The 23,840-nt window shown below is 49.8% G+C and overlaps 1 protein-coding gene across 2 annotated transcripts in view; it reads right to left on the minus strand.

Moving 5' to 3' along the window:
- The window catches only part of gus (splA/ryanodine receptor domain and SOCS box containing gustavus), a 56,486-nt gene that overhangs the window by 14,756 nt on the left and 17,890 nt on the right, over positions 1–23,840 (minus strand). For both annotated transcript variants that reach the window (XM_084598774.1, XM_084598775.1), the window contains 2 exons: positions 10,133–10,340; positions 1,015–1,284 (listed from right to left, as the gene is read on the minus strand). In XM_084598774.1, coding sequence (XP_084454900.1) covers positions 1,015–1,284; positions 10,133–10,162 — 300 coding nt within the window. In that variant the 5' untranslated portion in view covers positions 10,163–10,340. The remainder of the gene's footprint in view (positions 1–1,014; positions 1,285–10,132; positions 10,341–23,840) is intronic.

Consider the following 23,840-nt stretch of genomic DNA (forward strand, 5'->3'; position numbering starts at 1 on the left):
CTCTATATGGTTCGAGTGAACTCATATGCCGCAACTAACAATGTTATGTAAGTATGTAACGGCAAAACTAACAGCGCTATGACAACAAGCAATGTCCAGTGACAGCCTGAAGGTTCCCAGGCTGCAAAGGTGTGCATGGTAGTGGAAACAATACCTAAAATAAACGCACAGCCGCGCTACTTAATCTAACAGTATACACTGTTCCACCCTTCTCCTAACTTCCACACTTTGTTCATTTTTTTCTTCGGCTGTAGCTCCAAACAAGGGGCAGTGGCATATATGACAAGGATATCGAGCTTTTGCGTTTGAACAGAACTTCGAAAATTTAATATGTCATACTTAACAACCCCCCTACCCCCCCTTTTTTCCCCAACAAAAAAGTTCAACCCCAACCATAACAGTGCCATGCCTCAATCAAGCATACTGGAGTAAGGTAGAAAGTTCGGCGAGTTGGTAATTAGACATGATTGAAAAAATGCACTGCGCTAAAAAAAGACAACGACTAATCACTTAAAGAACTGGACAAGCACAGACTCAGAACTCAGGAGTCTGCGCTTGTCCAGTTCTTTAAGTATTTAGTCGTCGTCTTTTTTAGCAGAGTGCATTTTTTCAATCATGTCAATCAAGCATGCCCTATATTTGACACGTCTGCCCATCCTACGAAATTTCCAGAGCAGCTAATTTTCCCGTACACCTATTCCTGCCAGAATAAACATCTACCAAATGTGTGCCTTCTTCCCACTTCATTTTGTATTGTGATACTCCAGTTTTTGAACCTGGTTCAAACAGGATGCCTCCTGCACTGCCTCAACTATGTAAGCAAAGGTATTTGAGCCAGCCTGCAGCCCTGCTTCACTGTAACTGTTCAAGACTTTACCAAATTTCTCACTATAATGCTTTAGCCTCAAAAAGTAACAGCCAGCTTCACACATACTACCCTAGTAAACAAAATGTTGCAACCTCGTTTCTCAGCTGTCACATGTCACATGCAACCCGCCACAAAGGACTGCGCACCTTGCCACGGATGCAATCCGTGCTCTGGGCAACCGGGTGCCGGTGGAAGGTGAGCCGGTCATCCTCCTTGACGAAAATGTTTAGCGACCGGTCCTCGGGATTCCAGGCGTGCCGACACTGTAGCTCCGCTCCAGCTGGCGGCATGTCTAGAAGCAGCTCGAGGCGCAGTGGCCGCTGAGGCTCCCGCACTTCGTGGATCCAGCCAGGGCGATTGGGGTGAGGAATCGACGGGGCACCCACCACACTCTCTTCCTCCATTGGCTGAACCACCTGCGCCAGGAAGAATTCAGTGAGGGCGAAAGCACACGCACCAGACCGCAGAGCCCGGGACAACAAAGGACAAGACATGCAAGCTAAGCAAACACCCCGAGCACTTCCAATATTCCCACATTCGCTGCCACTCATCCTTTCAGCGCTATCATCATACAGCAGATACAGTGATAAGCATTTTGCTGTGACCGGAGGGTGCTAGGGGCACACACCAGCCTTCACTGTCAATGAAGGTGATGTGGACACAAGAGGACTGTTAATTACTCAGGCTTGGCTTCACAAAAAAACAGCAAGAATGGTTATACCCTGTGCAGTTTGGTGACAACCTCATCATTTTAGTCCAACTTGCAAGTCAGTACGCCATGCAAGCCCTATTTTCAGTATTACTGGATAATTTTCGAGCAAGCGCTTGGCTTCAGAACCGAGACACAGCGATAACTTTGAGTCTCCTGCAACTAAGAAAAGGCTGCGAGAGTGATTTCGCCAAAAGGAATGTTGGCCTTTGCTCTGACAGAACATTGCAGCTGAGCCCAACGGACTTATCACAGTGACCACATATTTGAAAACTTTGTTTCTTGATTAAAATCGACCAACTAGGTCGTCTCACATTTATCTCCACATTTCATGATGCAGAAACCTGTCTTTTCAAACGAAATTCTCACAATTAAAAGACTAAATTAGTCTCCTGCACTACCCTGTTTCCATTCTGACGCCAAGCTCGGTGCAATGACGTCATAAACAGGAAGCGGAAGAAGCTGCCCCGCCTGCAGTACAGTGCTTGAAGTTGGTGCAGCTAGGATGATTCTAACAACCCTGTGCGGCATCCAAGACAGCTTTAAATCTTTTTATGACCAAATACGGTCGTTTTTCCAGCCACTATGCTCATGTCTATGCAGGTTATGCACACCTGGCAACAAGGCTAGATCAGTTTTTTTTATTCGCACCAAAGGAGCGTGGGGCAGTTCGCAATTAATGTTTCAAGAATCTGTCAGTGTAGCTTTGTTCAAAACATGCGACGACTGATGTCCCTTCCCCAGCAGCAGACATTGAAGAGTTGTGTTGCAAATCGATGAGGGAAATTCAGTTCTAGTTTCAGTTTCAAATCAACTCTCCTACCATCCATAAAATGCACGCTGATGTCGCACTCACAAATTGTGTAAAATGTGCCTTTTCTCAAGGTCACAAAGTATGGAAATTAAAAAGTACAATATCACAAAAACTTGTGCAAATGTCTCTTCTCAGGCTTTCATAGTGCATGACTTCAAGCACGCGAGATTTATAACTTTACACTGTACACCGCACACAGGCGGCCTACCTAACCCTAAATATACACACAGGCAGCTGAAACAGGAAACATCAAATGCAACTAGCCACGAATGCTTTAGCTTTCGTTCGATTTGGCTTTAATTGGTTGGTTAACAAACTATATTGGCGATAGTGTGGCTGCTGATGGTATTGCTGGAGATTACAATGCAGATTCCGCGGCACCAGTTTCACAAAACCTATTCTCGCACGGGCAGAGGCGACTTATCGGTATATATAGGGCTATGGATGCACAACTGGAAAGTTCAGTTAACGATCGGGAGTCTCCCCGGCAAACTGGGAGGGTTGGCAGGTATACTGACGTAACGCAACCGCTCCCTTCTCTCTTTTTCCACCGCAATCATCCGATTCTGTTGTGTTTCTCTCCTCCCGTTCCATTGCAAAGATTTTTCACTCTCCTGCCCAGTTGTCTAGCCTCTGCAAGCCAAATTCCCCTTTCTTCTCCGCATTTGGTAGGAGGTGGGGCATGGCACTTTGCGTGTGCGAAAACGAAATGGGCGAGGAAACACGCGCCGCTGCATTCATTGCATTCGGTACAGCCATGCCGAGGGAAACGCGCGCAGCGAGCGGCACACAGAATTAGCCGTGTATGCCCATCCTTCACCCATCAGTCAGCGAGACAGACCAATGGAGGTCGTCCCTCCTCCGACGTCAGCCTAGCGGCTCGTAGAGAACGGGGAAGCTGGTTTCCCGGAGGGGAGAATGAGAGAGCTCCGATTTGTATTTGCAGCGCTTTATCGCTGTAGCCCTTTGCACAGCCTATCTCCAGTACCTGATCAAAGCAATACCTGATTTGCTTAAAGTCATACCCTGGACAATGGCCCTTTCAGAAGAAGCCATAGAGTGTGCTGAAGGTAAGAACTGCATGTAATCATTTTTCTAGGTATCATCTCCACGTTGAAAGATTTATGGTACCACCAATAAACCACATCAAGTGAACAAATGCCCATGGAAACTTGTAACGCCACGCAGCCCTTTCTACCACTGTCACGCTTTCCGTTCCATAAATTAAGCATCAATAAACTAATGACTAAAAAACATGATGTTCAGAGTAATGCTACAGTTATTTCTCATAAACATTATAAGAGGCTCTCTGCTTCACCGAGAATGTGGCACCCTCATTATCCATGGATATGGGGTAGTTACTACAAATACCGGATATATATATTGTGAGACAGCACTTGCACAAAACGTCTGTTCTATTCCAGAGCCAGCTGGCACACAGCGCGCGACGCTCCGAGCAGCAGTCAGCGATGATAATGATAATGATGATGGATCTATACAGATGAAAGAGGTGAAAGTTCACGCGTTGCGCTCACACAAATCCCCCCGACAAAAGAGCGGCCACCCTGGTCGCTGATTACAGGGATGAGGGACGACGGGCATAGGGCTTCATGCGCGAGGCGTGGACGATCTCTTCGGAGCGACGACGTCGATCTGCGACGGTGTGCGAGGGAATAACGCGATAGTTCACCGGAGACGTTTGTTGGAGTACTGTATAAGGGCCAATGTAACGATGGATAAACTTCTCACATAGGCCAGGAATGCGGATTGGTGTCCACAGGAGAACTTCATCACCGGGGTAAAAGCAGGGAGTTCGATGGCGTTGATCATACAGGGCTTTGCGTTCCTGTTGAGCATCTTCAGTGTTCAAACGGGCAAGTTGGCGACACTGGGCCATACGAGTGGCAAACTCTTCGCCCAGAGATTCAGACGTAGAGGGAGCAGAGAAGAAAGTAGTGTCCAGTACTGTCGATGGTTGACGGCCATAAACTAAAAAGAAAGGGCTATAACCAGTAGTGCGCTGAACAGCGGAATTGTAGGCGTAGGTGACGAAAGGTAAAACGTTGTCCCAGTTCCGGTGATCAGGAGCGATATACATGGATATCATGTCGGACAAAGTGCGATGAAACCGCTCGATGAGTCCGTTGGTCTGAGGGTGGTAGCTAGAAGAAGTCTTATGGACGGTGTTGGCTGCGCGCAGTACTTCCTCAAGGACTTGAGAAAGAAATGTCTTTCCACGGTCGCTAATGAGAATACGAGGAGCACCATGACGCAAAACTATCGCACGCAGGAAAAAATCGGCGACTTCAGAGGCGGCACCGGAGCGAAGAGGTGCGGTTTCAGCGTACCGCGTTAGATGGTCGATGGCAGTGACAACAAAACGGTTGCCGTCTGACGTCAAAGGGAGAGGACCAAATAAGTCAATGGCGACCGTGTCAAAAGGCACAGATGGGCAAGGTAGAGGTTGCAGTAGGCCAGCAGGAGGGGATGTTGAACGCTTGCGATGCTGGCAAGACGGACATGATGAAATGTATTTGGCGACGCTGGCAGAAAGCCCAGGCCAGAAGTAGCGGCTCTTGATACGGTCGTAAGTTTTAAAGTGGCCTAAATGTCCAGCAGTGGGGTCGTCGTGGTAAGCCTCCATAATTTTAAAACGAAGGGAGCGAGGGGCAACGGGTACCCAGCGTTGACCCGTAGGGTGATAAACGTCGCGGTAAAGTGTTCCATGGTGAAATCGAAACCGACGAAGCTGACGGCGCAAGCGACTGTTTGGGACAACTGATTCTCCACGGAGGCGAGCGATGATTGTGCGGCAGTAAGGGTCAGTCAGCTGCAGGGACGAGAAATCAGCATTGTTCTCGAGTGGAGCTGTAGTGATGGGTGCAACATTCAGGTGGCCAGAAGAAGGCTGACTGGGATGGCAGCAGGGAGAGGAGACCGTATGTGGGGCCGCGTCAGTAGGTAGCAATGGGCAGCGGGAGAGGGCGTCAGCGTCGAGGTGTTTTCGCCCAGATTTATAAGTGATGGTGAAGGTGTATTCTTGAAGACGTAGTACCCAGCGACCCAGTCGACCAGATAAGTTCTTCAGCGATGACAGCCAACAGAGTGCGTGATGGTCTGTGACAATGGTGAAGTGGCGGCCATACAAATAAGGTCGAAATTTTTGAACCGACCAAACAACAGCGAGGCACTCTTGTTCGGTAATAGTATAATTACGCTCAGCTGCAGTAAGCGTACGACTGGCGTATGCGACGACTTGCTCTTCAGACACTGCGTTGCGTTGCAAGAGAACCGCGCCAATACCGTGGCCACTGGCGTCTGTGTGAAGTATGGTGGGCGCGTCAGCGTCAAAATGGCGAAGCACAGGGGTGGAAGTGAGTGCCTGCTTGAGAGCTTTGAAGGCGTCTTCACATTCAGTGGACCAGGTGTAAACCACTTGGGAAGACACGAGCTTGTGTAGCGGGGCAGCAATTGTTGCAAAGTTCCGAATAAAACGGCGGAAGTAGGAGGCTAAGCCAAGGAAGCTGCGAAGATCTTTCTGACGTTGGGGCCGAGGAAAATTAACGACAGCCGTAATTTTTTCGGGATCAGGCTGGATTCCTGCCTTACTGACGACATGGCCGAGTACTTTGATGGTCTTACTGGCAAAGTGGCACTTCTTGGTATTCAGCTGAAGCCCCGCCTGGGCAAGGGACGTGAGGACATCAGTGAGACGCTGCAAGTGCTGAGTGAAGTTTGACGAGAAGACAATGATGTCGTCGAGATAACATAGGCATGTTTTCCATTTCATGCCGCGAAGCACGGTATCAATCATGCGCTCAAAGGTGGCCGGCGCATTGCAGAGTCCGAAAGGCATCACGTTAAATTCGTAGAGACCGTCGGGGGTAGAAAAGGCAGTCTTGTCCTTGTCTGCATCGTGCATAGGAATTTGCCAGTATCCCGAGCGGAGATCGAGACTGGAGAAATACTCAGCGCCTTGAAGACAGTCTAATGCGTCATCAATACGAGGCAAAGGGTAAACATCCTTGCGCGTGATCTTGTTAAGTGCCCGGTAATCCACGCAGAAGCGGACTGAGCCATCTTTTTTGCGAACGAGGACCACAGGTGAGGACCAAGAGCTCGTGGATGGTCGGATGACATTTCGAGCAAGCATGTCAGCAACTTGCTCCTCAATGATTTTGCGTTCTGCTGCTGAAACGCGATACGGCCTTCGTCGAACAATAGCAGAGCCGTCCGTCTCTATGCGATGAGAGGTGACGGAGGTCTTCCCCAACGCTGAGGCGCACACATCAAAAGACTCTCGGTGCCGCAGGAGGACGTCTAGCAGAGCTGTGGACTGCTCGGATGTAAGGTCAGGGCTGATGGCGGCTGCGAGCGCAGAGGATGCCGGAAATTGAGGCTTGGCAGGAGGCGGTGGTGCGCTGGAAAGTGTGTTGAGGGGAACGGGATCGCAGTCAAAAATAAACCCAACTGTGGCTCCTCTGGGCAGTAAGAACGGCTGGAGAGTTGTATTAAGGGCCGCAACGACCGCGCAACCGCGGGTGAAGGAGGTGAGGCACGAGGCAAGAGCTAGGCCGTCGGAGGTCCACCGAGGAGCGGGCATAACGAAGGCTTCGCCATCGAGAGGGTAGTCCAATGCCACGATGATTAGCTGCTCGCGTCCTGGGGGCAAAACGAAATCAACTGCTGCGAACACGTGTGGTGGTGAACAATCAGAAGTCGGTAATGTATCGGGGTCCGCAAGATGAATAAGGCGCTCACGGCAAGAGATGAGGGCGGACGCCGACGATAAGAAATCCCACCCCAAGATCATGAGATGAACGCACGTGGGGAGCACAATAAATTCAATATGATGCCGCTGGTTATCGATGAGGACACGTGCTGTGCATTGGCCGGTGGGTTTCATAAGAGTTCCATTAGCTCCACGAAGTGGCGGACCGATGTATGGCGTTATAACTTTGCGCAGATGAGAACACAGAGAGAAATGCATGACGGAATAAGCGGCGCCGGTGTCGATGAGGGCCTCAACGTACAATCCTTCAACAATCACTACTAACATATTCGACGGTCGCCCAGGAGGAATTGTAGATTTCGAACTCGAAGCAGCTTTCCCTCCAAAAACTGCTTCGGTTAGTTTTCCGTTATAGGTTGGAAGGGTTGCGAGGCAGGACGAAGCGGTGAGGTGCGGCGAAAAGGCGAAGGGGATCGGCGTCGCGAAGGACGCGAGGGCCGTGAAACATTGGTGGAATTCGGAGGAGAGGAAGAACGCCGGTAAAAGTCTGAGTAGGGCAGTGCAGAATCATCAGGCTGGCGCACGCGGGCACGTTCAAAGGGAGCATAACCCCGTTGCTCGTCTTGTTGGCGGCGGCGACAGACACGGGCAATGTGGCCACGTATCCCACAATAGTAGCACACAGGGCGGGAGGGGCGCCAGGCTGTAACAGGACGATGCACTGTAGGATATGGTGCCATTGCCGCGACGTGACCGCACACGGGTGCCGAACAAGTCGGGGAAGGCGGAGTGGGTTGCCGTGAAGTAATCTCGGCATAGGTTGGCAAGGAATGTTGGGGGGCGTTGGGAGGCGGCGAGGGAGGTTGGGAGGCAGTGGGAGGTGGGGCAGGTGCCACAGTGCAGTTGAAATTCGTCAGTTCATCTTTGATGATGCTGCGCAAATTCACCGTTGCTGGCGGAAGAGTTGGAGATACTGCAGAGGGGTTGGTGAGGCCGTAGAGCTCCTCCCGGATCATGGTGCGGATTAGGGACCGCAAATTTCCATCTATGAGGGAGCCACCATCACTGGGGTCTTGCACGAGGCGGCAGGACTGTAGCTGGTCCAGACGTTGACATGTGGATGTGATGTCAGATACGGACGACGGGTTTTTAAACACGAAGGCATTGATAGCAGCAGTGTTGATGCCCTTAATTAAGTGGCGAACACGCTCAGATTCAGGCATAGCAGCGTCGACACGGCGACAAAGGGCCAAAACGTCCTCGATGTACGACGTATAGGACTCGCCGGGCTGCTGGAGACGAGCTTCAAGTTTTTTCTTTGCCTGCTCTGAGCGACCAGCCGGAGTGCCGAAAATTTTCTTTAGCTGGTCCGTGAATGTAGGCCAGTCAGCGATGTCATCCTCGTGATTGAGGAACCAGGTTTTGGCGACGTCAGCCAAGTAGAAGACGACGTTTAGCAGTTTATGAGCGTCATCCCAGCGGTTAAATGCACTGACCCTGTTGTAGTTGTCGAGCCAGTCGTCGACATCTTCACCGCGAAGGCCAGCAAAGATTTGGGGATCGCGCTGGCGGCTGGTGACAGTCCAGGCAGGGGCAGCCGCAGTAGGAGGAGGAGACGCCGGGGGTGAGCGAGCACCGTTGCCCTCATCCATAGCACAGGACCGTGGACGCAAGCGAAGGCCTGAACGGAGCTCCAGGGAGAACGGTAGGCGGGTCTAAAGCGAGAGGTGGGGAATACGAATCGCACCTCCGCCACTTGTGAGACAGCACTTGCACAAAACGTCTGTTCTATTCCAGAGCCAGCTGGCACACAGCGCGCGACGCTCCGAGCAGCAGTCAGCGATGATAATGATAATGATGATGGATCTATACAGATGAAAGAGGTGAAAGTTCACGCGTTGCGCTCACAATATGCTATTTTCTCCACAAGGAAGTCTTTTCTGGGTTTTGCTGATTTATTATACTGAACTAGTACGATGAGTTATCCCTAACTAGCTGTTTTCAAAAATCATATACATCTGCTGATTTCTTATCCTGAACTAGTACAATGAGTTATCCCTAACTAGCTGTTTTCAAACATCATATGCATCTGCTGATTTCTTATCCTGAACTAGTACAGTAGGTTATCCCTAACTAGTTGTTTTCAAGCTTCATATACATTCTTGTTTACCCTGTAGAGCCAAGCAGCATGTAGACAGTAGTATAGTCATTGTGTTGCTCCTGTTGTTTCTATGCTTGAGCTGCTCCTTTTATTATTGTAAAATAGCATTCCAAGAGTGACGCAGCCATCAGTTTTCTAGACTCATCAATTTTACCTTTAATGCCGTTACATTTATCGTCTTCAAAGCCATGTTCTAAATAATGAGCCGAGCAAGGGGATATTCGAATTTGTGGGTGAGAATACTACCCAGCTAAATACCAATTTTGTTTTGTCACTGGTCACACAGAATTCAGCACAAGAGGAAGCTATGTACAACCTCAGCTAGAGCAGAATACCTCAGACCAAAAGACGTAGCAATGCTCAACAGGAGCCTTGCACCTACAGATGCATGGTTCCACCCTCTTCACACATGGGAAATGGCAATCACATGATGAACAATCATGCATTATGAGAGTAGAGAAAAAAAAATTAATGGGCTGCCTCAAGATAAACTGCTAGAATTGTTGCCACTTTGGGAACTGCATAAGAATCTCTTTAACTGGACTGTGTTCATAAGCAATGGGGAAAAAGTGAAGTTAAGGCTTGATGTCTATTCCTGAAACTGTTTGTGCAAACAAGCAGTACTTACACACAACTGAAACTGTGCCTATATTGAGAGTTAATCAATTAAGGATCTCTCACTGCACAGTGTATCTAGTTGGTACAATCTGAGCACAGGCTGCGAGCACAACAAGAGCTGTGCATGCAAGCACACGTTGTCTCCATTTGTGATCCCAGGTTCAACCACAGTTAATGACCAAAGCAACCTCTGATGTCTCCCGGTGAGCAGAGTTCACGCCAGATCTCACCTTGAGGCCGGTGGTGACCTTCTGCCCCATGGCGGCGCCCCTGTGGTGGTGTCGGTGCCGGCGCTGCTGTCTCCTCCAGAGCGCACTGGGGCCGAGCCTCAGCGCCTTGGTTGGGCAGGCAGGGCCATGTTGCTGCGGCTGCAGCCACGGCACCACTCGGCCCTCGCAGCACAGGAGCAGGCGCGGAGGCACCGCCGCAGCTAAGCACCTGGAAGAGGGCAGCGCATATCAAACGTTGCTCTGTTTCTGAAAGCTTTCATAGAGCACAGGTTTAGTGCATCGCCAAGGGACACCAAAACGTATCACGTATACACCATGGTAACTCGGTACCTATGACACTCTGCTGCCAAGCACGAAGTCTGTATACTGCATTTTCAGTGTACATTGCAGAAGCTTAGGCAATCAAAATTACTTAACAGCTCTTAGTTGCTTTAACTCTCACTGCCAGGGTGGATCCCTGGGCCGCAAAAAGTCCTTCAAATCTCAATCAGGTTTCGTCCTCGAAAAATATGTAAGCGTGACTGCTAGGCCAAGAAGGTTTCATTAAAAGTAACTTGGTAACCGAGAGCAAAGGCTTCCGTTTTCTGGTGGCACATTAAAAAACTACTTGCTCTATTCTCGGAATTATCTCTGCATGTGCTTAACAACTTGAAGCACCGTTACCTCTTTGTTCAGTGGTAATGTGACTAACCTCAGTGCCTTTTTGGACTGTGCTCTTTCTACCATTGATCATTTGTACTTCAAGCATCAAACGCATTTACCACCTAGCACCATCGCATACACTGCTAACACCCACACTGAAGATCTAGCTGCCACCACAAGCTTCACATGAACTGGTGGGCTACGTGATGAAAGCCTCATATGTGTGCAGTAAAAATAAACTTTTAGGAGAAGTTGTCATGCAAAATGATGTAGTTGAAGACATGGATCACTTGGCTCGTGGAGAAGTTTAGCCTAGTAAGCTTTTAAATCTCTGACTCATTTTCGCACAGAGAATGCAAAGGAAAAACAAAGCTGAGCAAAACTGCCACCTTTGAAACAGCTCAACAGCACTCTAGCATAACTGGGTCACTGAGGGAACAGTGCTGAGTACCACAAACCTGGTCAATGTAAGCATAAAAAGAAAACCTTTCCGTAACTGTTGCTATAGCTTATACAGGTGTGCACAGCCTATGTACAGGTCTCTGCATAAGGGGATCCAAAATTAATGGTAGAGCCTGCCCATGTCTTGTGAGCAGCGGGGAGCAATGTCATGTGCCCCATTTCCCCACCTCCATTCGTGCCTATGTACACGGACCAGCATTTGCAATCTTAAGCCCCGCGGCGGTGGCGCAGTGGTTAAGATGCCCGACCACTGTTCAGAGTCCCCGGGTTCGAACCCGATTGCCGGTAGCTGCATTTCGATGGAGCCGAAACGGAGAGCCATCCGCGTGCTGTGTGATGTTAGTGCACGTTAAAGATCCCCAGGTGATCGAAATTACTCCGAAGTCCTCCATTATGGCACCTCCCTCTGTCGCCCCGCTTTTACTCCCACCTTCCTCCCCCCTTTCCTTATGGGGCGCGCAGTTCAACTGTCCGCGGAGAAGTGTAACAGATACTGTGCCTTTCCTTTCCTGTAGACCAATTATTTTTTTTTTTTCAACTCATGCGAGATCTACTTCAACTGCGGATGCCGTATGCCCAGGGCACTCGAAGACAAAAGCATGTCAGGGCAAGATGCAATACAATCTGCGGCAACTTGCAAGATGATGAGTCAGACAAAACAATCTAATACCACAAGCATTTCATACACCCAAACGCAGCAGAAAGTCGAGGCAGAGCAGAGGCAAGCATTCGAGAAGCACCGAAGCTCAGCAGTAACACAGGGGACCTTCCAACAAAGAAGACATCCAAACAATGACCTCTGTGGCGCCAAAGTAGCGAGTCGCTTCAGATCACTCCAGAAGACTTACAGTGGTAAAGTCATCCCTGTAGCCTCCAGAAAAACGAGATAAAGTTTCGGAATACACAAGATGGGACGGAACGCGGGCGCGACCACACAGCACGCTGTATGACGCGGGCGATAACCTCTGCACGGTGAACGTTCCCGCGCCGGCGCTCCCCGCAGAAGCGGTGAAAGTCGCACTCAGGAACGGCACAAGGGGAAAGCTGAACGACGCGCGACTCTGGAGGGCAGCCAGTCCTAGAGCACCTCGTCGTTCTCAACACCGGTTGCACTCGCGAGCACTCCAGAGCAAGCTTGCGCGAGACCTATGAGGCCCGAGGCCGGTAGACTCCGGGAGAGGCACGGTAGCAGCGGCTGCAGACAGCAACGCGCACTCTTCCGGTCGGCCAAGCGGCCAGCTGTCGGCGCACGGTGCGGAAACAGCTGCTGTCCGTCCTGGCGCGCGGATCGTGAAACACCCCCTCTCCTACCTCCTTTCCCATTCATGTTTTTTTTTTTTTCTTTCCTTCCTGTACCGTCTCGAAATCGAGGCGCGGCTGCGACAGAACGTTACGCGAAACCTCGAACAGCATGAGTGCGGCTTCCCCCGACCCCACCATCCGCCCTCCCGGCCTGCCCAAACTAGGGGAGCTTTCTGAAGAGAGTGCCATTGACCTCCTTCGCGGGCCCCCCGTACCTCTCCCGCCGTGAGTTCCCACTGAAGTCTCGCGGACCTCTGTGCGGCTTCAGGGCGACGCCTACTCGCAACAAAAGAGAAACGAAAGAACGGAGCATTGTGCCGCTGACCAAATTACTTTTCTTCTTTTTATCGGCCATTTTTGCGACACAGAAGGCTGTGCAGAAACTCTCAGTGAATAGCCATATTTTCCCCCTTCCGATTCTGCATCGTAGCATGGACAGGTGTGAAGAAGCAATCTCAAAGCAAAACATACCGAAAGAAACCGATAGTCACCCGCGTGCCAACCGGGCTCCCATTTCATTCAGCGCAATGTGCACGGCAGCCCAGTCATTAATGAGGCGAAACATACAAACACCGCCTTGGAGCTTCCGGACACACAACGCATGCCCCATGCGGCTTGCGCTGTGGCCTTTTCCCCGTTTTCTTGCCTCTCCATAAACGGTTACCGCTGCCGGTAACAAATAAAGCTATACTTACAGCCGGATGAGGAATTTAACGGCATCGTTGACCAACGACAACAGAATATCGATGTACCGGTAAAGGATCGTTGCAAAACAGTCGCCAACGCTACGCTAAATGAATGGTAGGTCTTTTTCATCATTATTATTATTATTTATTTATTTATTTCTGGCGGCACGGCGCTACATCACAGATAGGCAACCTGCAATCTCCAGCTGGGCTGCTCGTCCGCTTCGCTCATTACACTCATCCCCAGGTCTCACTGGGCTGACTTTCGGCCCGGGCAGTCTTTTTTCTTCTTTTATTAGCCAATTCTATTCGATGTGTTCCCGTTCAGTCCAAAGTGTGACAGCTTCTGCAGCCTAAACCCTCCATCCATCGGGCGAAGATTACGCGCTTTCAGGGAGAGCGCGCTTTGGCTGTCCCATCCCTACACATCACGCGGCCAACGCGTACCGGCAAAACACCCGCCGTTGCAGCTGTCACGGCATCGATTACCGTCCAGCACGGCGGTGAGCACAAGCGTAACATACCGCAAAACTGAGAGCGCTAGCGGAACCGGCCGGCGCGGGGAGTAATGGGGGGTCAAAAAGGCGACGGCTGCACACTCGACCCCGCTCCTCCCTCCTAGCCTCTATATTTACGGTAACGGCGACCGCATGGAGCGAAACCGGACACTTACATGCGCGTCGCCGGCAAAGGGGTGAAAAGCGAGCGAAAAAAAAAAAAAAGGAAGAAACAGTATCGACCGCTTTTTCACATCGGCACACAACTATCGCCGTGACTACGTGCGTAGAGACGGAGAGACAAGGCAATTTGACTGCGCGCCGAGAACCAACGCATTTTTTTTTTTTTTTGCGCACAATAAAAGTGTTCTTTGCAATACAACGCGGCGCACTCTGCATTCGGTGCGTGCGATTTGCTCGCGCATCGCGGAAGTTTCGATTTCTTCCGGGATCTCGCAAGCGTTCGCCGCCTAAAGGAAAATCGAGCGCGCGCTTATTGACGAGCCGCTGCTCCAATGAAGGAGCCGCAAACAACCAGGACCACTCGGAAGTCCGCGGACACGGATTGATCGCTACACAGTGGGCAGACGGGGCGCGCCCGACTTCTAATCAGCCGGCCACTTATCTCGGCCGATGGCAGATAAAGCCGCTTCGATCGGTCGTTGGGCGAAACATTACAGCACGCGCAGCGCAGCGGCTGTTGCGGCAGGGCCGAAGTCGTCTCACCGAAAGTGCTGCGGCTCCCGCCTGAAGTGCGGCAGCGGCGGCATGTATCCCAGGCCGGCCTGCAGAAGCCACGGCCCGAGCGGTGAGACCAGGGCCAGGGGCGGCGGTGGCCTCCCGGCACAGGGCGGCATCATCGCGCGCACCACCACAACGCGTCGTATCGCTAGCTGCTGCTGCTGCCGCCGCTGCGGCGCCGACCACGACTCGGGCTCCACGGCGAGCGGCACTCCTCCGCGAGCATGGGGCTCTGCCACACTTTTTTTCCCCGGGCAGCGGCAGAGGGGCCTAGCGGGACGACGACGGCACACGCCACGGCGGCTGCGGCGGCAGCTGCTACTCACGGGGCGCAAGCAGCGAGCGCGGGGGACCGTCTCCTCGACAGCACGCGGCGCCGCGATCGATGCTACCGCCGCGCTCGCACGGCCTGCCAAAACGGGCCGCGTCCCGGCCGGGAAACCCGGACTGCTTGCTTACTTTCGTTTTCTTTCTTTCCTCGCCAGTAACGTTGTGAATCCTCTCGGGACCCCTCCTCCTTCTAAGAAGGCCCGAGCCGGATTCTTTGTGGAACCCGTCCTCCCATTCGGTTGCGCTGTGACGGGCCCTGCCTTCACCCGGCCTATTGTTTTGCCCGAACCGCACTGCTAGTCAAACAGAGTCCGACACAGAACGGTAAACGTTGCTGAGTCACGTCGCCTAAGAAGAAAATGCATGGGTGAACGTAATTTGAGTTCATACTCAACCGAGGTACCGACACCTATCTTTCTGCCAAGCTTTGTTTGTTTTTTTCTTCCTCGAAAATCCGTGAGATCGAAATGGAAACGTGTAAAGCTCCCACAAGACTCCAATTACCAACCAACCACGCTGCCACTACGAAGAGCTCTCCTTTGGTCGTAACGCGAAACCCGCAACGCAAACTCCCCTGCAGAGCTACGGCTCCGGCTCCGCGTGGCACCGCCACACTAGAGCGCATGTGAATGTGGCTTTCGGTGGATTCTAATCTCGGGGAGGCCGGCGGCGCGACGGCAGGGCTGTGCAAAGCCACGGGGCAAGCGGATTTTCGGGTTCCGTAGAGTCAAGCCGGAAGTCGTCCCCCAAGTCGGCCTTATGCGAAGACTCTTTCTCCGGTCGAGCCCCTTTGTTACCCGCCACGACTCATGGAGATGTCATGAAGGTATCGCGGGACCCCAGTCCTAACATTTCCTATAGCTTGCTCCTCATCACAGTTAAGGTTAAGGTTGTGAGTTTGTCCTCGCGACCATTCTAGCGGCGACGCTGCACTGCAACGACATTTAGGTGTTAATTATGCACGAGAATTACAGGCAGAGATCTGTGACCTGGCAGATCTACGTCGCAGTGCACACTATCGTTGTAACAAACAGAAGTACAGAGGAGCGCATTGAAGGTCTAGGAGGAGGGAATCCTGCTTCCGATATGTATGAACGATTCCCGCGCGGGTAAACGTCTTGTGAACCGTGCGGTGCTCCTGCCCTCCTGGGGGGAATAAGTAGGACGCACTTCTCCGTGTTATAACCTGGCCAGCACATATAGCCTTTTACATATCCAGCATTGACAGGTGAACAAACCGTTCCCTCCAGTCGAAAAGGTGCCAAACGGCTCCCAACTGTCGGCCGCACCTGACCTCAAATGGCTCCCAATTGACAGGCTTTTATTTTTATTTATTTATTTACTTTTAGGGGGGGGGGGGGGGGGGAGTGATATAGAAGAGGTGACGCCGCACTGAGGTACTCTGCGTGATAGGTACCTTGCCGGACGGTGTGCACCATGAGTAACATAGCCGGCCAGACAGATACCCGTTATTTTTCCACAGCGACACCACGGGCTGCCACCAATGACAGCGTTCGCATTGATGCGGTGAGAAAGAACTAAGAAAAAGAGGCTGGAAAGCTACCACCATCACAAGCTGCTTTTGCAAGCGGCAACTCCCTTTCGGAGCCCTCAATCGACGGCCGAGAAAACACTTCATACCCGCCCCGTTGGGCGGCGTTTAACCACAGTTCAAGAAACTCGAAAGAGATTGACAACTATTACTGCTACACAACAGCGCCAAGGCACATCTCTCAGGGTGTCTATGACTGTTTGCTTAGCGGGATGATAACGCCAGAGCAATCTATTCGGGGTTAGATGAGAAAGCGGCTGGCGACACGAAAAAAGATGCAAAGGCCCAACACCAACCTGCTTGCGCGAGAAAGTAATTAATGTAACTTTTTTTAACTAATCGCATACGGCGGAGTCTCGTTATGACATGTAAAGACGCCGCTCGCCATTTTTTTTTAAATATTTATTGATACTGCCAGCCCTTTGTTGAGATCTTACAGCAGTGGAAACAAAAAGAAAAATGTACGAAAACAAGCAATGCATCCTAATAGAGGCATTAAAAAAAAAAATATCACATGCTGTTAACAACGCTTGGAGTTCAATACAAAAATATTAGCTGTCAGCACACAATGAACCAAATGAAAAGGAGGCCTTTAAGCAATAAAACTGAACTGAACTGAAAAGGTTATATATAACGGGTATACAACGCTGAATGCACTCGAAAATTCAACAGACTCGTTAGCTGGGAAAAACATTAAGATCGTCTGTGATGGTTGTCATGAAGGCTTAGACGGATGCGTACTACACGACAGTTAGGTTAGAACTTCCACCTAGCAATCGCTCTTTAACAAAAAAAAAATTCAGTGCGAGGAGGATGAGCTGCAATAAACATATATAATGCCGCAGCCATGCTGTCTTGATTGAAGGAATTTTAAAAAATTCCGATCTGCCGATGCTAACCGGATTATGTATATGTGTGCAAGTACTTGCAACTAGATGTGCAAGCACTTTTAGCCCATCGAGCTTTGTTCACGATTCGCGTATTCATGACCGGTATAATCAATGTTTCATATTCCAGGCATTTTATTTTATGAGTTGCGTGATTTATTTATTTATTTATTTATTTATTTATTTATTTATTTATTTATTTATTTACAATACTGCAGGACCCCTTACGGGGCCCAAGCAGGTGGGCATACAGAACATTTACACTGAACACACAGCACAAGGAAAATGCACATTCCGACAATAACACGTGTCTAAATAAATCCGATAATGCAAGTATTTCGGATGCCTATAACTCGGGAGAAAAAGACAATGTAGAAGCGACCAGATGGTCACGTTTTGCGCGCCTTGATATATATATTCCGCTTAAGGCTTCAGAGTGCTTTCGAGCTCATGAGTGTTTCGGCGAAAGTCGTCGGGGATATATATGAGGCACAAGTACTTATGTTGCACTGCCTTTTGGATCACTTGATTACTTATGTTACAGGAAAATTTCAAGGCACTTTTATTGCGAAAGCAATACTACTCTAGGTTTCGAGCCTTCAGCGTAGCGCGGCGGTAGCCACGTCTTACCCACGTGACGCTGTGACGTCACACCCCACGTGACACTAGGGTGAGAGCTGGGCTACCAACTCAAGCGGTCGGCGTAGCGCGGTCGAAGCCGTGGCGCAGCGCGTGACGTCACACCCCACGTGGCATAAAAGCGAGATGGGCTCCCACCTCAAGCGGTCGGCGTGGCGCGGTCGGAGCCGCGGCTCAGTTGGCAGGAGCTGCCAACTTGGGTCTCTCGTTTCACATGGGACGGTTATGTCAGAATCAGCCTGCTAGAACCCTGGCATTCACGTTACCCCTATAGGCCACTAAGGCACGTTCATGCGGCTTGGTTAAAGAGGGGCTTTATATGTGGGCTGAGGAAGAAGAAAAAGAGAAGAACGCTCGGTCGCCCGCAGCTAATGCCTTCGCTCAATATTTGGTTCAGCAGCGTTGAACTCTTGAAATTTGTTTAAGGCGAAAATCTTTACTGGCTCACGAGCGGTGTGGACAGGTAGTGTTGGCCAAAAATATGTGCGTATACGACGAAAAAAGAATCGTGTCACCGCCCCGAATCAAACCACTATCCTTCCGCTCGAGTGCGCAAACCACTACGCCACGCGGACTGCCTGAGAACGCCGCCGAAGGACACTGAGGAAAACAACAGCGACAGTAAGAAAAGAAGATAAAAATAAACGAAAATTCAACAACCCTGTCCCAAAGTATAGGTTACGGAGGACAACGAAAGAGTCCAAATTTGCGCATACTAATTCAAAATAAAACGAAGCCAATGAATACCCCGTCTAAAGTCACTAACCCCCGGCCCCTCTCAGCCCCTCTCCAATCAATGGACTGTACTCCAATCTTACTCCAATCAGATGTGTTGCGCCATCTAGCGAGATTGACACAAAACGCATCGCACAGCAGTCTCGTGCGGCAGGGGGCAGCAAATGAACGGAAGAGAGAAAGGCTTTCGCACTTCCAGCTCTTAAGCAATTTTAAGAGCAATCCTGCAATTTTTTTTCCTAGTTATTTACATAAGGACTGCCTTCGTCGGGTTTAGGATTGGTCGCACAATTGTTTATTTTTTTTACTTTCTGCTAGTTCCAGTTTAGTTTTACCTGGTCGCTTTGTGTTTTGAACGCTGGAAATGCGATTTCATTTTTTGCGTTTTTCGCTTGTACTGGACCTTACGAACAAGGAAGGCCTCCTGATGACAGATCGGCTCCCATGGCAACGAGATATTCCTACGCCATCGAGATTCTCTTCTACGATATGTAGGCAGCGTGATGTCCTCAGCAGTGGCCCTGCAGCTATTAAATAAAAATTAAGACTACCATCAAGTGCCAGCGAAGTATAATTCATGTTTATCCTTCTAGTCCGTGTGGTAGTCGGAAAGGAAAATATCCTGAAAAGAGTTAAGTTTTGAGTTTAAGGGCATTCTTTAAAACGAGGCGGAGTCGGCAACGTGTTCAATCCAACACTTCGATTTCCCGTACAACCGACTAGGCAACCGATGCGCTGAAGAGCTGGTCCACCCGATCGGACGACGGAGCCAGCCGCTCCCACAGAAGGAAGGTGGGGAGTTGGGAAGGAAAGGACGAGAGGAGTGGGGTCAGCTCCAGTAGGTGCGCGGCTCGGGATAGTCACCGCAATGAGGAAATTTGGGGGATGTGGCCCTGAGTGATGAAAAGGTGTGTGAAGTGAGGCGATGAGTGTGTGTATATGTTAGTTCCGCAGGGAGGTGGTAGCGGAGGGACTCAATTTTTGCACGTCAGACGGGGAGGATCACATGACAACAAAGGTGACGTAGAACCTACGCCACGGCTACGTATTGACAATCTGGTCCTCCTTGCCCCCTCAGCACGCTTTTTCTTTCTGAACTTTTTTCCCCGCCGGTTTAATGACCGGGTAGGGAGAATGGGAGAGTAGGCATATCCTTGCCCTCTACACGCTTTTCCTTGGCGATTTTTTTTTTTTACCATAGCGACGGGCGCTCCGACACTGTGGGCTATGGTTCTCCAGCATGCTCTTTTCGTTCTCCTTATCTTTTTTTCCCCCTCCTTTCCTAACTGCCGCAGATGGGCAACCTGGGATATCGCGCTCTTCTTCCCTCCCCCTAAAAATAATTTGCTACCGCTTCGTTTCAGAAACTCGGCTTGACAACTTGCCATCGTAAAAAAAAAAAAAAAAAAAAAAAGGAAAATTAAATAGCAAGTAGGCACGTAGGCGTGCCACCTCATCGAGCTGCGCTCGCAGCTAGATTTCTGACACTGCTCTCCGCGCGTGGCACTGTGTACACGGTCTCTCAGTATGAAAGGAAACTATCAGTTCGCGCAAAAAGACTATTCGTTTTTTCTCTACTAAAGTTGAAAATTACTTTTGGGCATTACATATGCCAAAATTAATTCTAGTCAGTAAAACAGGAAAAAAAGTATGCTTGACACATAGAATGACGGAGTAACGATTAACTTATCATATTTCGACGTGGACTCCAATGACATTCAAAGCGGACCAGCGAATATAAAATGAGCGATGAGATAAAATATTTTTTTCTCGTTTTAATCCTCGTATTAGAGCGAAAAGCCAGGCCCAGGTAGTGGAGCGGAGGGGCAGGCCATGCGGTGGCTGTCATGAAAACAACGTAAAAATGAAAATAACTAACAATGGCTCAGCGAAGAACGAGTTAAGGTTCCTCAGCGGTTTTTCAGCAAATGTGAGCGAGGAAACACTAATGAGAAATGAAATGCGTGAAAGCCTACAAGAAAATATGAACAGAGTATAAGGAGCGCAATGTTCATTAACGCATTCGCCGCCCCCGTATTTTTTTTTTTTCTTTTCGCCACCAAGCTTCCCATCTCGAGCAAGTGGAATAAACTTTTGCCCCCAAAAAAAAAGAAACCTGCTGGATCCACGTCCTTGCGCCGGTGGTGCGTACTGAGCCGCACGCGCAAGGATGCGCGGGAGCAATCCGCGCAAATTGGTAAAATAAGGATGTGCAATCAACAACAACGGGTAGTGAGCTTTTCAGCGCGCGCACAGCTTCCCCGGTTAGCACGCGCACAAAAAAACAAAAAAGAAAAAGGTTGGGGGGGCACGTCACATACGCTTCCTCCTGTACGCCAGGCTACCACTCTCCCATTCACCTTACCTGTTCTCAGGAAGGCACGGAAAAATAGTTTGAAAGAAAAAGCGTGCAGAGTGCAAGGACGCGCACACTCCCCCATTCACGATTCACACCATCGGGCCGTCGGACAGGCAGGGGAAAAGTTTTTAAATAAAGCATGCCGAGAGGGCAAGGAGAACCAGGATTGCAATACGTAGACGTGACGTATGTTCTACGTCGCCCTTGTCACGTGATCCTCCCCGGTTAATGTGAAATAATATTGAGTCCCGAAAAGAAAAAAGGTGGTCTCGGAGGAGGAAGCTAGAGTCGGTGGAATGCTATGGCTGAAGAAAGCTTGAGCGATGGGTGCAGTTTCTTGCAACGAAAGTGCAGTGCCATATAAATTTTGGCATTTATACAAACCTCAAGGCTGAAACAAAGTCATGTATGGGGAATCAAACACATAGGCGGGCCCGCGAAAGATTTCAACGGAAACAACGTACGCCTGCCACGCTAACTCTTCGGTTATACAATGACACACCACTAAAGGGACACTGAAGAGAAATATCAAATTTAGAAAGAAGTTTATATTGTTCTCCGGGAACACTACCACTGTTTTTACTGCGAGGAAAATCGGCTGCATTGCTGAGAAAACGCAAATGAATGTCTCAAACATCTCCCCTGATTCCAAACGCCCGAGAGAAATACGTCATTTCCATAATGTCGCTACAATCCGGCCAATCAGAGGAACCGCATAAGAATTTCAAGGCTGGGCATGTTGGTTAATTGTATTTTTCACAATCGTTTGGAGCGAAAAGGGATGACACGTGTATTTTCCCCACGTGCCGTCCCATTGCACTGAAAATGATACCGAAAAATAACCGTAGCCAAACAGCAGCAACACGAATCAAAACCATAACTAATGCACGTTAGAGATCCCCAGGCGGTCGAAATCACTCTGAAGCCCTCCCCTGCGGCTCCTCTTCCTCTCAACTTTCACTCTCACCTTCTTCCCTTCCTTTATGGCGCGGGTCAGGTGTCCCCAGAACAAGAGTGACAGATACTGCGTCTTTTATAAAGTACCCCATAATCGTTTATCACTAAAACTAAGTAGTCTCGAAATAAAAACCAAGGTTGTTACCTGGATTACTAACCGTTATCAATATAGTTATATAAATGGACCATTTGCGGAAAAGCTCCTGCGCATGCGCGACAAAGGCGCAACTAGCGCCCTCTGTGGGCGATTTGGTTTTGGTTGGAAAACATGACGCGCCAGCGCTGCCTAGCTGCGCATTCTCGCGCTGTAGAGCGGTGGATGATTTGAGTTGCTTGTCTCACTTTCGCCGTATGTGGGTGCCCGTGGCTCGGGAAAACTTATCACGCATTTAAAAAAAAGTCGGACACGTGAAAAAAGGCTGTCTGGATATTTTATGACTGGTCCCTGAGCGCGCGTCGTCTGCTAACGAAGTAGTGTGCTCGGTGTCCTCTTCCGCTGCTGCTTTGCGGAGGCGCTTTTGTTCTCCCCCGTTTTTTTTTTTTCTTTTGTGTCGGTGCCATAATCTATTGTTATGAGTTTTGTTTCCTTCTGCAGCCACACCATTTACTGAAAAGGGGCCATCTCTGCCTTGAGACAAGGTAGTGTAGAGCTTTGCTGGAGTGAGTTTTATACCTTACCAAGAACTATCGACTTGCAGAGTACGCCCGTGCAAGAAGCATCCTAGTGCCCTCACAGAAACACTCAACAGCAGCCCTGCTATATGCTGACAGGTTTCGCTGAGCCGTCAATAAGGAGTAAAGAAACGCAGCATTGTTCACTATTGCATGCAGCCTAAAAACAGCCATTTGACTGGAACGCCTTCTATCTAAGCTAAGCATGTGCCATGCAACAGCGACACTTGTACGTATATATAACGAGGACCACGACGACATACAAGGCGCGAAAGACGAAGCCGTGGGGTCGGTTGTGCCCAACCGGCCCGTTCAGTAGTAGCTGGGCGTTCTTGCTGTATTTAGCGCTTGCTGCCAAATGAACACGTATTGGTTTTATAAGAGTTCTTGCATCGACAGATTAGGTGGGAAATTAATTTTATATACTTATGAACATCCACCGTAAATCCAAAAATACAATAGCAAGGTGCGCTATATCTGAACAGCGGGAGCACGGCAGAGTGCAGCCTACGCAGGAAGCGGTCCGTCAGTAAGCGAAGCTCTCGCGTATGAGCGCGAGTGTGGTTGAGAAAATACGAGTCGTTTGCTAATCAGTAAAGCCTGGCCTACATCAGAAGCTGCAGGGACGAAGTCAGCAGGAATTCGTGCCCTACATCAGAAAACCCAGACAAACATTTGCGCGTGTTACAAAATAGTGCATCCCAAGTCACTGTAACACTCGTCGGCCCATTAGCGTCCATGCAATACACGTTCATTTTGTGTATCAGCATTCTGCACAAGAGAGATACACATCTCAGCAAAATATCTCACCCCGCAATGCAACCGCAATGAGTTCAAATGATGTGGCCCGAATCAACAGCGAACCATGGCATTGTCGCATAAACATTGCGGTCATCATGGATGGTGCTCACTCTCATAAATACTGATTAGTGGTATGAAGATTCAAGTTCCTGACATGGTCTTCCTCCTTTAAGCATCGGCAACGATGCGCCTGGCGAACAGTTGAGGACGCAAACTGCACGTATTGCTCATACCTGGTCATTATTCTGGCTAAAACCCAAACCCAAAACTCAGCATATGCACGTTTTCAGCAAAAGAGCAACACTAAAACAACGATTTAAGCGCACGCGAAACGCCGAACGCTGCCTTGCGCATGCTAGTTCGAGAAGCCCTTTCCAACCAAAAGTGCCGGCGAAGCTTCCCATTTTGGACGAGAGGTGGCGCTCGCTTTTCCGCAAATGGTCAAT

This window comes from Amblyomma maculatum, chromosome 3 (genome assembly GCF_055883805.1).
Source record: "Amblyomma maculatum isolate TAMU_Amacu chromosome 3, ASM5588380v1, whole genome shotgun sequence".
Lineage (NCBI taxonomy): Eukaryota > Metazoa > Arthropoda > Arachnida > Ixodida > Ixodidae > Amblyomma > Amblyomma maculatum.